The sequence below is a fragment of the Colletotrichum acutatum genome (assembly GCF_030867785.1).
Source record: "Colletotrichum acutatum strain CBS 112980 chromosome Unknown BDZ83scaffold_73, whole genome shotgun sequence".
In the NCBI taxonomy this organism is placed as follows: domain Eukaryota; kingdom Fungi; phylum Ascomycota; class Sordariomycetes; order Glomerellales; family Glomerellaceae; genus Colletotrichum; species Colletotrichum acutatum.
This window is the reverse complement of record NW_026849067.1, coordinates 44,737-59,502: the sequence shown is the minus strand read 5'-3', so window position 1 is coordinate 59,502 and position 14,766 is coordinate 44,737. Positions and strand designations below refer to the sequence as shown.

Here is a 14,766-nt window from a genome sequence, read left to right as displayed (position 1 = left end):
TACGGGAAAGAGATACGCTTCTAGGCCATCTTATTCGCACTTTGCACCACTTCTCTACTCGCTTCCATCGAGACCACGGTGGTTGTTACCTCGTTGCCGACGATTGTTGAGCGCTTGAAGTTTGGGAGCAGTTATGTCTGGGTTGGCAACATCTTCTTTCTCCCCAGGTCAGTCTCGGAGCACCAACCCAGCCATAAGTTACCGAAAATACAGATATGAAGCGCAACTAAGTGCCGCTGTCCAGCCTTTCTTCGGGCAGTTTTCCAACCTTTTCGGTCGCAGGTACCTCACGCTATTCATCGTATCAATCTACACTCTCGGCAGTGGAATCTGTGGCGGCGCTAATAGCCCGACGATGCTCATCGCCGGGCGCGCTGTGCAAGGGATGGGAAGCGGTGGCATCAACATGATCATAGACATCATCATCTCCGACCTCGTCCCACTTAGGGATAGAGGTAACTACATCGTCATCATCCTGGTGATCTACGGTGTCGGCATGGCAATCGGACCGTTCGTGGGAGGCGTCATTGTGTAAACCAGTTCATGGCGATGGGTGGGCACATACTCTTGACCATGATCTTCCACCTATGCTGACGGAACAGGTGTTCTATATCAACCTCCCAGTTGGTGGTCTCTCACTCGTTCTACTCTACCTTTTCCTTCGCGTCAAATGGGATCGAACCGCTACCCTCAAAGACAAACTTCGCAGACTCGACTACATCGGCAACTCGATGCTAATCGCATCTACAGTCTCCGTCCTCATAGCTCTCACCGGGGCCGACGCAATCCACCCTTGGTCCTACTACCGCGTCATAGTCCCTCTGATCCTCGGTCTTCTGGGTATCGTTGCCTTCTGCATCTTTGAGGGATCAGTCATTGTTCCTGAACCGGTGATGCCCCTACGCCTCTTTGCCAATAGGACCTCCACCGTTGTCTACGCAACCACCGTCCTTAATTCGGCAATTCTGTACTGGGCATTCTTCTTCCTCCCGCTTTACTTCCAGGCCGTCAAGCTCTCGACTCCAGCTCGCTCGGGTGTTCAATCACTTCCTGTGACCTCAATCTCGATCCCGGGCGCCGCGATCTCCGCCGTCGTCCTCGCGCGATGGGGTTGCTATAAAGCCCTCCACATCGCAGGCTTCGCTTTCATGACCCTCGGTCTCGGCACCTGGACCTTCCTGAACAGAAACAGCAGCACAGCAGCCTGGGTCCTCGTACAAGTCGTCCCTGCGGTGGTTTCAGGCATGCTCCTTAACACCCTCCTCCCAGCCTTCCAAGCAGGTCTCGCGGAAGCGGATCAAGCTGCCGCGACAGCAAGCTGGTCCTTTATCCGCAGTTTTGAGAGTATCTGGGGCGTCGCTATCCCCGCGACCGTCTTCAATACCTGTACATCGTCGCATGCTGCGCAGAAGATTGATGACCCTACGGCTCGGGGTGTCTTACAGCACGGAGATGCATATGCCAGCGCCACGAAAACCTTTATTGAGTCTTTTGATGAACCGAAGAGAAGTCAGATCATTGATGTATTCACTGAGGCGATGAGGAAGGTATTTTTCATTGCGATTGCGTTTGGAGGCTTGGCTTTCTCGTTGAGCTTCTTGGAGAGGGAGATTAAGCTGAGGAAGGACCTGGAGACCCGAATTTGGGCTCGAAGAAAAGAAAAGGTCGACGGAGATATGAATGCTGGTTAATTGATACCTATCAGAGGTTTAAAACTCCAACATCCGCTGATAGTCATCTACATGTTGCCTCTCACATTTACTGGAAGAATCATTCCACCTGGCCACTCACTGCGACGTCAAGTCTATCACCCACGACATTTGATAGGCACATGTTCGGAGGCTTGCGAGCTTTCAGGTAGGCTCGAGTTCGCTCGGCATGTACATCTAGTTTGCGTATCACAGCCGACGGGATACTCTTCATTTCCAAGACCTCGCCCAATCGATATGTACCATGACGACACCGAGGATCGTTGCAGTAGCCGGGGGCACAAGGAGACCGCAGCGACTTCAAAGACTATTTGAGCGACGTTGACGGACAGCGGAGGAGCGGGCCAGGACTTCCATGACTCGACTCCGTCTGACCATCACGGAGTCAAAACTAGCGTCCGTAGTTGGACGTTTTAGCGTTTTAACTTCACGACTTCAGATCATTTCCCACTTCCCGCTTCAAGCCTACCCGTCGGTAAAAGCGCGGACAGAACAGGCAGCTTGCTACCCTGGCCAAGTCGGAAGCCCCCGACTGCAAAGTGAGGAAGTTCCTCACTCCAACTCAAGCGTGCAAGCACAAGGAGTGTATGAACAGAGCGAAACCAAGGCCGCAGAACCGCACGGTTAGGTACCATGCAGGGAACCTGGGGTTTTCTCCCTTCTTTCCCCTCCGTTCGTTTCGTCACGGTGGTCCTTGCGACAGAGCAGTCGGCCCAAAGTCTAAGTTCATCCGCCATGCTTCATCCTCGCCCACACCATACTGTCATCGAACACAAGTACCTTAGCTGGAGCTGTCCGCGGGGTCAGGTTTTCTCGGTTCCTATAACATGGCAACCCTGCCCATCTTTGACCGCCAAAGGAGCTGCACAGCTCACTTCAACTTCCTTTGGAAACTTTCGAGGTCAGAAGAAATTCATGCACACGTGGTGAAGAAAGCCTCCAATTGTCGGGCGAACCCGCCTCCATGGCAGAGAAGCTGCTCGCTGGCCAAAGCTTCAAGATCGCCGACCGGCACCCTAAACTTTTTCTCTCCCTCTCTTTTCCCCTCGACTGACTTTCGGCACTTTGGCTGGGTTTAAGTTCGGCTCCTCATTCTCCGTCGCACCATTCAAATGGCATCCGGCGCGTTCGTTGTCATTGAATTTGGCCCATCTCATATTACCTTGCCCTCATGCCGTTTGGCAGCTAACTTGAGCTGAACACACACGGTGGGGTCATGCATGACTATGAATCGATACAGAGTCAGCAAACCAAGCGGGCCCCATAGCAAGGCATCGCCTGGGCGACGACGATGTCTGTCGTGTCGCAAGGTGCCGGCTGCGGTGAGTGGAGGGAGACGCGACTTGAGATTATATCTGGCAGAATTTTTATTGACGATGATCACAGTGTGAATGCCGGCAATCTCGGCATGTGAGGGAAAGGTCGCAATCAAGTTCCGGAACCTCATCCATGAGCGAAAACTCGCCGACCACCAATGCGACCATTGAATCGAAAATCACCACACCAGGATGTCTAAGCTCAACGCCAGGGAGTCTGGAGCCCTTGCCGGCTGACATCACAATGGCTTTCTTCGCCTTCGTGGGCGATTCACCTTCACCCATGACCGATGTCTTCTCGCTCTCATTTATGCGGACATATCTTGACACATCAATACCAATTCGTGCTATTGTAACGACAATTGGCAAAATATGCCTGGAGTACTCCAAGACCACCGCTTTAGAAAAGAAGCAAAAGGCCGCAGCCGCAATCATAGCCCAGGACCGACACAAGTTGAAAGAATTCCTTGACGCTCTCACATCTCCCGAGAGCAGTGACCAACACTTAATGTTGCTATATGGAATCTTGATGGCTTATGCTGAAGTGTGTTGAAACTCCAATACCCAACACATTGCACCTAGTTTCTGTCATACCCAGGACTGACTTTAATTTCTCTCAACAGACGATGACTGGCCAGTCATGGCTATTCTTCCAGGCCACAATGAGAAAGCTGACAGAGAAGGTCCAACAACAGGTCCAGGAGAGGAAAAGAGCACCACTTTTGTACTTTGACAAAGGATTGTTGATGAACTATTCGCTCATGGCAACTTATCACTGTCTGGTATCATTCGAGGACACCTTCCTCGTTGACGTCGAACTCTACGACCCAACGCCTTTTGACAATATTGATGCGATTACCAGCCAAGTTCGTATCAACTCCGCAATATTACACCACTACACAAAATATGTAGCCAATTTTGCGCGACTGCACCACAAGTAAGAAAAGTCACACTCGGGGAATATTTGTCGAGTCTTGTACAAAGAGGCTTATAATTATTTCAGGGCAACGAAGTGGGTGCGACAAGCGCGTCACGTTTTGAACGACCGACACGTGGCTGCTGAACCGCCACCGCACGCAGAGCTTAAGAAGATACTGTCAGACGCTGGACTTTTACAACAGGGGATGGAAATTATCGAAAACTCGGCAGCGGTCATTGACGTGATGGAGAATCTCCGAGGAGATAGATATGACGAAAGCGACGAGCTGGACAAGAACGACTTCGGCAATCTGCGCGAGGCCTTTTACCATTTCTCGCTCATGGGAATAACGCGAACATTTTGGGACCCGGCATGGAAGCTTATCGATGAAGACTTGCCGCACATGACAGACATGCCGGATCTCGAAGGACACGGATTATTCGTCTTGGAGAGACTAGAGCAACGGACCCCTGTCGTCGGATTAGAGTCATGGAGCTACCTTGTTGTGCTCATGGGCGTTGCCTTGGAGGCTAAGAGAGATGATATTCGGCAACGAGTGGCTGTCCTGCTCAAAGACATATTGGGCAAAGGGTTTGCCATCGCCGGAGCTTTATTAACTGACGTGAAGATGATTTGGGGCATGGATTATGCATCTGGACACGAATGCATCGGACCTAGCGCGTGAGGGAGAACGAGGGAGGCGTAGGGAGGCGTGAATAGCATACTATGCAACTTACATCAGGTCAAGATATCTGAGAATCACTGCTGATAATTCAATGTGTATTACAAAGAGACCAGTGTTAATGCAGATTGTACGCTCATATTTGAACTAAATAGATAAATTCTAGCCAGTTATTGAATTTTCCGCTCAAAGTTCGCACTAAGGCTCCGTGTTGTATTTCCTCAAGTCCCGCACAAAACTGCCGTCTTGTCAGGCTACCTAGGTACTTATATACCGTCCGAAATGCCGATGGGATACAATTCTGACAGCGATGCGATGCTTTTGAATCGTTACGGATAAATCTTTATACTGGCGAAACGACTGGCTTCAACTTCATATGTAATTCAATTGGTTGACATGACGTAATGTTGTTCGAAGCTTCCCCCGCACAAAAGTCCCGCAACCGGCGTTCGAGAAACAAATATCACAACGGGGAGATAATCAGATCAAGAGCCTCGAGATTGATTCGTACATCTTGCTGTTACCTCAAGAAACACTATCCAGAGCACTATTCACAATGGCACCCCCTATCTGCACAAAGACGTTCAAGCTGAACAACGGTACGAGACTCAGCGCCATGGAAAAAAATGACACGCATCTCATGAGCTATGTTCCAATGAGCTGATCAACCTTCTTCAGGCCTCGAACTCCCCGCCGTGGGTCTGGGAACATGGCAAGGTAGGGAGAACCCTCATACCGAACGCGTCCCACAGAGTCTGACAGCCCGAAGGCACTCCAGGATCGGATGACTCCAAGGCTATGGAGGAGTCCGTCATACACGCTCTCAACTCTGGATACCGTCTCATCGACACTGCTCAGCTCTATGGTGTCGAAGACGTTGTAGGCAGGGCCATTCGCAACAGCGGCATCCCCCGTGAAGAAATCACCGTTGTCACCAAGTTCTGGGGCGAGTGGCATCACGATCCCGCGACGGCCCTGCAGATCTCGCTGGACACCCTGGGCCTTGACTACATCGATGTCTTCCTCATGCACTGGCCGTGGGCTACGACTCCGGCACCGGAGAAGAAGGTCTTGAAGAAGTGGGAGAGCCCAACTTTCATCGAGACCTGGAAGTTGATGGAGAAGCTGGTCGGCCCCAAGTGCAAGTCAATCGGTGTCAGCAACTTCATGCCCAAGGTCATGGATGAGCTGCTCAAGGAGGCCACTATTGTGCCCGCCGTTAACCAAGTTGAGTTGCATGCGTTCAACCCGAACCTGAATCTCGTACCTTACTGCAAAGAGAAGGGCGTTGTGGTCACGAGTTGGAGGTGAGCCTTTCAATCCCCTTGAGCGAGGATCTAAGACATGTTGAACACATGGATGGGTCACTAACCGAAACAGCACGATGGGTGGCTCGCGTCCATCCCAAAATGAGATTCTCAACCATGAGCTCTTCACCAGCATCGCTAGGGCGCATGGTATCTCGGCAGGCGTCGTGTCCCTCTCCTGGTGCGTCCAGCGCGGCATCGCAGTCATCCCAAAAAGCGCCAACAAGGAGCGCATCGAGGAGAACATCCGCCTTGTCACCCTTACCGAGGAGGAGATGAACAAGATCAATGAGGCACACAAGACAATTAAGAAGGAGAGATTCTCCAACGGAATTGCGGTGCAGCACATGGAGATCGATGGAGTGATGACCCAGCAGGGCTGGACCTACGTCGATATGGGCTACGAGGATGAGAATGGCAACTGGCTGGCCTAAGATGTTGGAGTGACGGCAGCATTTGTTGGGCAGCATCGGGAATTCGGTACAAATCCACGTAGAGGATAATACATTGCCGCTGCTTCAAACGCATCCATCATTCGTCCGTAATTTCATTCATCGTATCAGTACGCTTACAAATCTATGGGTCGTTTGCTCCCGTTATACGTAGAGCCAAGCCTATGTTTTCGTCACCCCAAAGCGCCTATAATTCTACATGTCAGCGGAGTTAGAGTAAAACCGGGGAGGCAGCCAACTTATAGTGCTGGTGCACTAACGTACCTACGCGGAATGTCTAGCTCTGTCCAGACCCCAATGAGACAACATTCCGAGGATCTTTGCCTTCTCTACAGACAAAAGCTGATCACTATAATGCTGAACGTTACTGATACCTCGAGTAGCTGGGTTGGAATAAAGCAAATTGCTCAATGACGGGCCGACTTACTCGTAGTCCCTCGCATTCAGGATAAAGCAACTGAGTGAGCTAAGCCAAGCCATTGGCCATAGCACCGCCTGAATCGGGGAGTGGGCCGCTAGCGTCGCAGCGAAAAGCATAAAGTCAACCACAGCAGCCACTCCGTCTTTCAACTAAAAGTTTCCCCTCCATATCGAGAAAATAAAACAGCCCGAAATCAGTAGAAGCGGCCGATATGGACCTGTCGCCTCAAGAAGAGGAGCTATCATTGACGAGGACGGGATCCTCCTCGGTGTCGGAAGTTGTCTCAGTATCGTTAGGACAATTGCCAGCGCAAAGTGAAGCCCTAGAGTCGTCGGAAGATTGGACCGGCTTGACGTCAAGCAAGGAGCGGAGGAAACTTCAAAATCGACTCAACCAAAGAGCACGCCGTTAGTTCACCCTGCGTTCCTTTGAATTCAAAAGCGATTCAGCGTCGTCTAACTGGAAGGTTTGTATCTAGGTAGAAGGATGAAGCAGGAAGTTTTCCGTCAAATGAGTCAACTTGAGGGAGTGATCAACGAGACCATAGCAGAAGCAGAGTCAGCCGGCCGTTTGCAACACGGTACCACCGGAGATGAAGGCTACTCGCTTTTGCCATGCCCGAAAAGGAGGAGCGAGTTAATGATCCTCGCACAGGAGGCACGAAGAAATTATGCCCTCGGAACTCCCGCGCCTCGACAGCTGAGCGCCCTCGTCAAGCTCAACCTGCTCACTGCGCTCTGGCGGAATACGCAGATACTGGGCTTCAACGTACACTCCATCTGTGAGGATGAGTTCATTTCTCCATATAATCTCCAAGGCCCAGATCTTCCTTGCTATTCTCGACAAGAGCTCTCGTGGCCCCCATATTTACGTCCAACGGAAGCGCAGAAAAAGATTACACATCACCCTTTTCTTGACGTCTTCCCATTTCCGTCGTTGAGAGAAGCCGGAATACGGGCTGAAGAGCTTGGATTCTTTGACGAGGACGACTTTTGCCTCGACATCTTCCATCTCGATGACAAAAAGGACGGCGTGGAGCGACCGCGCATGATAGTATGGGGCGAGTCTTGGGATCCCCGCGGTTGGGAAGTCAATGTCGCGTTTCTGCGGAAATGGGGCTGGATGGTCCGAGGCTGCCCAGAGTTGCTAGAAGGCACCAATTACTGGCGTGAGAAAAGAGGCGAAAAAAAGCTGAATTTCAATCTTAATCGGTGATGGCGATAGGGCATCGGAACAGTATACATCATTTCACCAAGTCGGCTTTTCGAGCAGAGCAGAACACAAGGAGATTTAGATTCACGATGGAGGCACAGGTAAAAAAAAACTCGCACTACTTTGATGAATTTGAGCTAGGTTCCAGTCTCCGTAGAGGACAATTCCCCCACAATTCAATGGCAAGGCGTCAACGTCGACTGCCTTCCAAGAGAGCCCAACAAGGCTGAGTAGTGATAAGGTAGCACGTTGAACGACTTCCCATGAAACAGTCAACGCTAATCGCTCTACCCTCCTCGAATAGTTCCTTAGAAAGGCTGGGCAGTTGCATGCCAGAAAAGCTCGCCGATAGCATATCGGTCGGTCAGAGGCTTGACCTCATCCTTCACACACGTCTTTTCGACCGGAACTCCGTCGAATCTCGCGCCAATCCATGCAGCAATGTCAGCTCTCGCCGCCTCCAGAACCTGGCCGTGGCCCATACTCGGGTAAACTCGTGCATGAACAGGGCTCTCGGGGAATGAGGTGCAAGTCTGGTTGAAGTCATCGAGTGTAAGGTTGTTAGGCGTGATCGTGTCGGTCTCGCCAGAAATGACCAACATTGGCGCTGCGATGGAGTGCGGGCCTTGGCCGTTATATCTAACAGCCCATTCGTCGACGATAGGAAGCGTCAACCAGCTCGTGTTCTTGTAGAGTTGCTCAGGGGTGAAGTCACCGACGATAGCGAAGCCGGACGTGAAGCATGACTTGTCGAGGGCGCCGAGGCGCTGCAAGGGAATCTCTCCAAGGTAGTCCGCAACCTTGATCTGGTCGGGGAAGAGCAGAGACAGAGACTGGAGGAAGTAAACCGAGAAGGGATCGTGGGCAGCTTTTCCTTGGGCAAGCGCGAGGGAGGCGGGGATCAACTTTTGCGGCCGCAAAGCTGGGGCGGCAGCCACGGAGCCGACGAACTCGCCGGCCTCCAGAAGAGCTTCTTGGCCAGGCTGAGCCAGACGCTCGTTGGTTCTCCATGCCGTCATGCCACCTTCGCTGTGACCATAGACCACCCATTTCTGTCCCAAAAGGTCGCCGATAGCCTTTCTCGCGGCAACAAGAGAGTATGCGACATCAGCAACGTGGAGCCAGCCAGACTCGTACATGAAGCCCTGGGGAATATCGGAACCCTGACCAGCATAGTCAGGAGCAATAACAGCATAGCCAGACTCGGCGAGGATGAAAGGGGCCTTCCAGTCGTAGTAAAGACCCTTGTTGTTGGTGGGGGCACACAAGCGGCTACGGCCGGCAGTTCCGTGGGTCCAGACAACGGTGCGAAGCTTATTCTCTTCGGCCGTAGCCCCGGGCTTAGCGAACGGGTTAGAGAAAGGCAGAAGAACCCAAGCGGATGCGGGGATGGGCTTGCGGTCAATGTCTTCGGTTACATAGAGGACCCTTGACAATGACAGACTGGCGGGGATAGTCCAGTTCGAAGAGAGCTGGGCAGCGGGCACGTTCTCCCATCGCAGGATGTCGCCAGGCTTGGCACCGGTGAAGTTGGAAGGCGTAGAGTAGAACGGGTCGGACACGATGTCGCTTACCCACAGGGAGGCTTCAGCTTCGTACGTGGTTTGGATGGCGGTTTGGCAGGCTGCGTCACAGCCCTTCTGGCATTCGGCATCGCAGATGGGGTCGAGTGCAGAGACGATGCCGGCGAAGGCGGCAGCAATAGCTATGAAAGACTTCATTTTGCCGAATGATCTTGAGTTGGAAACAAACGTAACCCTGCTGGATGAGGAACGGAAGACAGTCATGATCGCTGCCAGCACGCGGTCTTTATACAAGATCGAGGACGGAAAGGGGGTTCATCTCATTATCTGATTATCAACCATAGATATGATTACAGGAGTTGATTTCATTGATTTTGAACCTTAATTCCACGCTTTACCTACACAATACTACAAGCCCAGATTGCTGAGCAGTCATATTAAGCATACGTGCGATGCAAGCTTGGTGTTCGCCCCAGTGTCGCATACAACTTCCCCTTTTGGGATGGATCACCCGCCCCCCGTTGCAGCGCATCCATCCTGAATTGTGATCGGGGTCCAGTCCAGGCCCGGAACCACGGTAATCGACTCAGCTAAATTTTTGTCGATAAACGTTCTTGAGCTGCTTTCAGCTTGAACCTGGGTGTTCTCAGTCGAAAGCATTCTCGGAACGCTTCCGACCCATTCCGCCTCATCTTCTGTATGCTTCTAATTGTGAGAGGCGAACTTCGGAGACTTCTGCCACGCTGGCCATGCATTTCACCCCGCCAAGCTATGGTTATATCGGCCTCCCACGGGCATCTGTTCCCAGTGATACGGTATTACTCCACCTTCAAAGATGTCAGCTTCTGATCGGCCGGCCCCGGCAAACATGGTCATGTACATCATGTTGTACGGCATTGCATCCTTAGGTTACTTGCGTACCTAATCCTTTGGAGGTGTCTCGGGCTGGAAGCAAGGTGTTTGCCCCAACCAAAGCATCTGAGATACTGGACTTACCTTTTCCAAACCTGTTGTTCTTAAAGTATCCAGTGACCAGAGCGACGCATCAGTTGCGCAATGAAAAGCCGCTCACGAGATTGATCAATGAAAGTGAGATGAGCAGCGGAGGAAATCCCTAGCCTCTTCCAATACGTTCACCGATGGACATATCAGGTCATGGAAGAAGACATCTATCTGTAACCATTACTAGCGACCCGAATTTACTTAGGCAACCTGATCAGAAAGGAAGGATGACAGTGCTCAGAATGATAAGTTATTTCATAATGTACCCAAGTCTTGAATTCTGTCTATATGTCTCAATTTTTCTAATCAAAAAAACTTTGCCGGTCAAACCAGATCTCATTCGATCTGTAATGAGTTGTAGAAAATGCTTCGATGAAAATACTACCTTGGGTGAGCGACGGCAGCATATAACTTATCACAAGAAGTTCGGCCGAATTAAAACATGATTTGACTCATGATTCTTGAGGGAAAAGCATCCAGATTCTTGCCACCCGCCATTAGGCATTGAAATGCAGGATGACAATCCCATCGCCGTCAGAAATGTTCGCAGAGGTGTAACATGACGCGACTCTGTGATTGTATCTGAAAATTTCTCGTGAGGAATCATCTTTCTATAACCTGGATGTCGGATTTGAAAGTCAGCTGCAAAAGCGCCACGTGAACGTTCATCTTGAACGGTCGCTTCCGTCATCGCCACGCCAGGAAGCCGTGCATGCGTCGTCGACGAGATCTAAGCGACTCCTCTTCCCCCGCACCATGTGGCATTCCGGCATCAACTACCGACAAACTATCTCGGCTTAGCGATTTCTTCCCCAAAACATATCAATTCACCATCGACTCCTCTTCCTTCCTGCGTTTTCATACTCAAAAATGGAGAACACAGGTACAGCTGAGGTGCTAGACGTGTCTCAATGGCCGACGGCGGCGGAGTTTGTCTCTCGGTGTTGCGACTTTTTGAATGAAGTGCAAGATTTGTAAGTCGTTTCCACTTGAGACTTAAGTTTAGGTAGGAATCAATCTGATCAACTCGTATCGAATGCACTAGAACACCCGGCAAAGCCTTAGAGACGCGACTCAACCAAGAGTTCGGACCTGGCAATCAGTACTACGAAGACTTCTGTTCATATATCAAACAGGGTCTCAAAGAAGGTTGGGTAGCGCAGACCGAGATTGACGGACGCAAATACCGGCGGGGCAAGATTGCACTCCCTTCAGCATCGACAAGATACTTCAGCATCACCACTGTGTTCATGGATAGCGATACTGAGTTTAGGGGACAATATCACGCTCATCCTTACGGCGAGATAAACTGCGTCATCCAGCTTGATCCTGCGGCAGAACTCAAAGGAATGCAAGGCTGGCAGGGTGCTGGCTGGACATCCCCCGGACCTGGGACACATCACTTTCCTGAGGTCCGGAGAGGGGCTTTGGTAGCATTGTTCTTTCTGCCTGCTGGTCGGATCTCATATGATGCTGAGCCAGGTGCCCCACAGCCTCTATCGGTTTAGGTATTAATACATTAGCAGAACATGATTAATTCGACGGTTCAATGCTGGAATGTGACCATAAAGGAAGACTTCAGATTTCTACGTAATTCTAGCGAGTGTCACGGCTCTGTTCCAGTGTTTGGACAGTGGAACCTTTGTGGATAACAGGAATTGAAAGGGGCATGTTAAAGAAAGTAAGGTTTGAACAGAAAGGACCACGAGAAAATAATAAAGTAGAACACCAAAGAAAGTTGCAAATCTCGACACAATCCCTGAAACGAGGCTAGCCCAAGTCGAGCCACAGGATCTCTGAATCCCTCGCAAACAGTCAAAATCCATCAATCCTCATTATGAGCCTTTTTCTGTCTCTTCAGGCTTGGGCCGTTGATCTGCCTTTGTCTAGTTCCATTCTGAACAAGGCCTTGGCTCGACAGCACATTGCAACCGGAATAGTAGGCATGCAAAACCGGGAGCCCACACAAATCTCGGTCGTAAGTGGCGTGGATATTGTTGATTTGGTCGCCAGGCCCAGACTTTGTACAATTGATGAACAGGAGTGCATTGTCGGCAGAGTTCGAGGACTGAGCCATGTAAGACGAAGCTGTGGGACTTGCATTACCAAAGTGGGTGTACTTGAAGTGAGGTCCAGGTCGTTGCATAGCCATCAGGTCAAGCAGATTTGGATCGTTCTCGACGTACGCTCCATTAATCTGATCGACGCCCTTATCAGCCGTGCAGTTGTGGTACATGGCACGACCTTTGACTTCACCTCCGAAGGGGAATTTCTGCTGGGGCCAATCTTGAGAAGAAGGGCGATCGTCGGTAGCAAGGAGATGAGCCTGATCTGAACCTGAAATGTGGCTTTGTTCGGCTTCGTTGGTCATGTTTTGAGGGTGCATGTAGGTAGGAAGAGCAGAAGCAGGCTTCCAGTCTTGAGATCCATGTGAAGTCTTCACAAGCGCGACTGAATCACCGCTCGTTGGGGATGATGAACCACCGGCTTGTTTTTCGAATTCGGCAGCATAGTGCTCAGACCGAAGCAAAAGGCTCTCCTTTCTGTTGCGCAAGGGACGGTTCGCCATTACACGTATGTCTGAGTGTATTTGGTGGAGTGTGCTGGCCTCGATGTTGTGGATGATGAGAGAAAGATGGGACTTGCGCCTTTCAAGGACATCCAAGGTGTTCTTCAGATCTCTCTCTTTGCGAAGAAACCCCAAGGATTGCAACAAACGGCTTCTACCCAAAATTGGCTCGATGTCGTATTGGTTGACAATCGTCTGTAGCGAAAGAGTCTGTACACCAATTTCTTTGGTCTGGAGAAGGGGATTGAGAGATATTGAGGTGGAAAGATCATAGAGTTCTTGGAGATGTGTTTGATAATTTTTCAAGGCTGATGGCGCCTCTTTTATCTTTTTCATGAGCTCGAGAATTGAAAAGCAAGATACCGCAAGCTGGCTAGCAGCAGCCGCAACTCCTATGATTTCGGCCATGGTTGAGAGACCGTGAAAGTGAGTCGAGGCCTGACAACTCCAAGGCTATGTGAAAAGTATACTGATCACCACCAGGCGGTGAGAAGGACAGACCAATAGATTTTTCCGCACAAGAGATTCTTGCACTTTGAATCTTAAGATAGCATAGTGGTGTGGCCGGAAGACATGCGGGCAGACATATGCTTCGAATGAAGGTTGCGATAACGTGGCAGTAGATGATCAAGTCGGTCTCTGTCTTGGGGGCCGCGGAGTGAAGAAGTCATGAGATGCCTATGGGTGAACTCTGTACATGTTGAAGATGAACAGAGATACATTCAATGTTGTGATGTAGGAAGAATTAAGGCTGGTATGCAAGACCGGGCAGGGTTTATCCGGAAAGGGGGCTGAGTCTATAGAACGGCTTAGTTCAATTGGTTTGTGAAGAGCCTCACTGAAAGAATAGATTTCATGTCATTGGTTTCAACGCAGGCTGTAGAGGCAATAACGCCATGGTCCTGCTTTTTTATGGTGTGGGAATTCAAGCGTCTCCTCTCACCGCCATTAGAACATAGGCGTCGAAGATGAAATGGGTGTACTCACTGCTTTAGCTCAACAGTAGACTTGTACTGTCATGAATTGCGAGTACTTGAACAGTAGACAGAGTAGGTTATCTGGAGACTAGATCTTTCCTACTTCGTCATAGTCAAGATGCCACAATAGTTGATGGAGGCTGACGTTCGTGATAAATTAGTATTCTGTTGCGACTTAGGGCAAGGCAGTTGAATACACGGTTATATTGAAAATCATTCCAGTTAAGATACCTAGGACATTCCCTCCCGTTGCTTGCGGATAATGAAAACTCGAGAATCTTTCACGATTCCATAGGAACTCACACTCTTCCAGGCTCCGAATACATACCCCTATCTAAGAAATATTGATTGGATCGACGAAGCTTGGGGGCGATGAGTTGTACATTGGGGGCGAGACTTGGGCTTACTCCTATACAGAAGATGGTGGGCATGGTGCCCGATGAGTTGATGTTAGCAGCCCTGTTTGCGAGAAGCTGCGATCAAGCCGATCTCGGGCATCGGACACAAGATCATGATGGACTCCACATATTCACCAATTCTTTCTAGACAAGACACTTTAGCGTTACCAAGTTAATTAATGGCCATTGCGCTGAGTATCTTGCAATATGGTCGATAACATGCTGGGAGAGAGTGATACCTGCACCAACGCGAGACTACTTTATCAGTCTGTAGCAATG

At 50.4% G+C, this 14,766-nt stretch overlaps 7 protein-coding genes across 7 annotated transcripts; 5 read left to right on the top strand and 2 right to left on the bottom strand.

Annotated features, from left to right (window-relative positions):
- Positions 1 to 355: 355 nt before the first annotated feature.
- Positions 356 to 1,691, top strand: BDZ83DRAFT_753994 (major facilitator superfamily domain-containing protein; the record flags this gene model as incomplete). Its single annotated transcript, XM_060514422.1, has 2 exons — positions 356 to 529; positions 603 to 1,691. The coding sequence occupies 2 exons, from the start codon at positions 356 to 358 to the stop codon at positions 1,689 to 1,691; spliced, it is 1,263 nt and encodes a 420-aa protein (XP_060362903.1).
- A 1,092-nt stretch (positions 1,692 to 2,783) lies between these two features.
- On the top strand, positions 2,784 to 4,690 carry BDZ83DRAFT_627858 (uncharacterized protein). Its single transcript, XM_060508662.1, has 4 exons — positions 2,784 to 3,031; positions 3,096 to 3,569; positions 3,649 to 3,962; positions 4,029 to 4,690. Exons 1-4 carry the CDS (start codon positions 2,930 to 2,932, stop codon positions 4,627 to 4,629), a joined length of 1,491 nt encoding a protein of 496 aa, XP_060362902.1. The 5' UTR covers positions 2,784 to 2,929; the 3' UTR covers positions 4,630 to 4,690.
- A 219-nt stretch (positions 4,691 to 4,909) lies between these two features.
- On the top strand, positions 4,910 to 6,597 carry BDZ83DRAFT_627855 (aldo/keto reductase). The gene is made up of 4 exons (XM_060508661.1): positions 4,910 to 5,225; positions 5,305 to 5,343; positions 5,396 to 5,933; positions 6,007 to 6,597. Exons 1-4 carry the CDS (start codon positions 5,183 to 5,185, stop codon positions 6,365 to 6,367), a joined length of 981 nt encoding a protein of 326 aa, XP_060362901.1. The 5' UTR covers positions 4,910 to 5,182; the 3' UTR covers positions 6,368 to 6,597.
- An 823-nt stretch (positions 6,598 to 7,420) lies between these two features.
- BDZ83DRAFT_721078 (uncharacterized protein) lies at positions 7,421 to 8,021 on the top strand (the record flags this gene model as incomplete). The annotated part of the gene is made up of 2 exons (XM_060512345.1): positions 7,421 to 7,441; positions 7,560 to 8,021. The coding sequence occupies 2 exons, from the start codon at positions 7,421 to 7,423 to the stop codon at positions 8,019 to 8,021; spliced, it is 483 nt and encodes a 160-aa protein (XP_060362900.1).
- A 305-nt stretch (positions 8,022 to 8,326) lies between these two features.
- Positions 8,327 to 9,739, bottom strand: BDZ83DRAFT_582027 (Alpha/Beta hydrolase protein; the record flags this gene model as incomplete). The annotated part of the gene is made up of 1 exon (XM_060505513.1): positions 8,327 to 9,739. The coding sequence occupies one exon, from the start codon at positions 9,737 to 9,739 to the stop codon at positions 8,327 to 8,329; it is 1,413 nt and encodes a 470-aa protein (XP_060362899.1).
- A 1,560-nt stretch (positions 9,740 to 11,299) lies between these two features.
- On the top strand, positions 11,300 to 12,051 carry BDZ83DRAFT_721076 (p-hydroxylaminobenzoate lyase; the record flags this gene model as incomplete). Its single annotated transcript, XM_060512344.1, has 3 exons — positions 11,300 to 11,312; positions 11,427 to 11,517; positions 11,589 to 12,051. The coding sequence occupies 3 exons, from the start codon at positions 11,300 to 11,302 to the stop codon at positions 12,049 to 12,051; spliced, it is 567 nt and encodes a 188-aa protein (XP_060362898.1).
- Positions 12,052 to 12,368: 317 nt separating this feature from the next.
- BDZ83DRAFT_653544 (uncharacterized protein) lies at positions 12,369 to 13,520 on the bottom strand (the record flags this gene model as incomplete). The annotated part of the gene is made up of 1 exon (XM_060510627.1): positions 12,369 to 13,520. One exon carries the CDS (start codon positions 13,518 to 13,520, stop codon positions 12,369 to 12,371), a length of 1,152 nt encoding a protein of 383 aa, XP_060362897.1.
- Between the last annotated feature and the right edge of the window lie 1,246 nt (positions 13,521 to 14,766).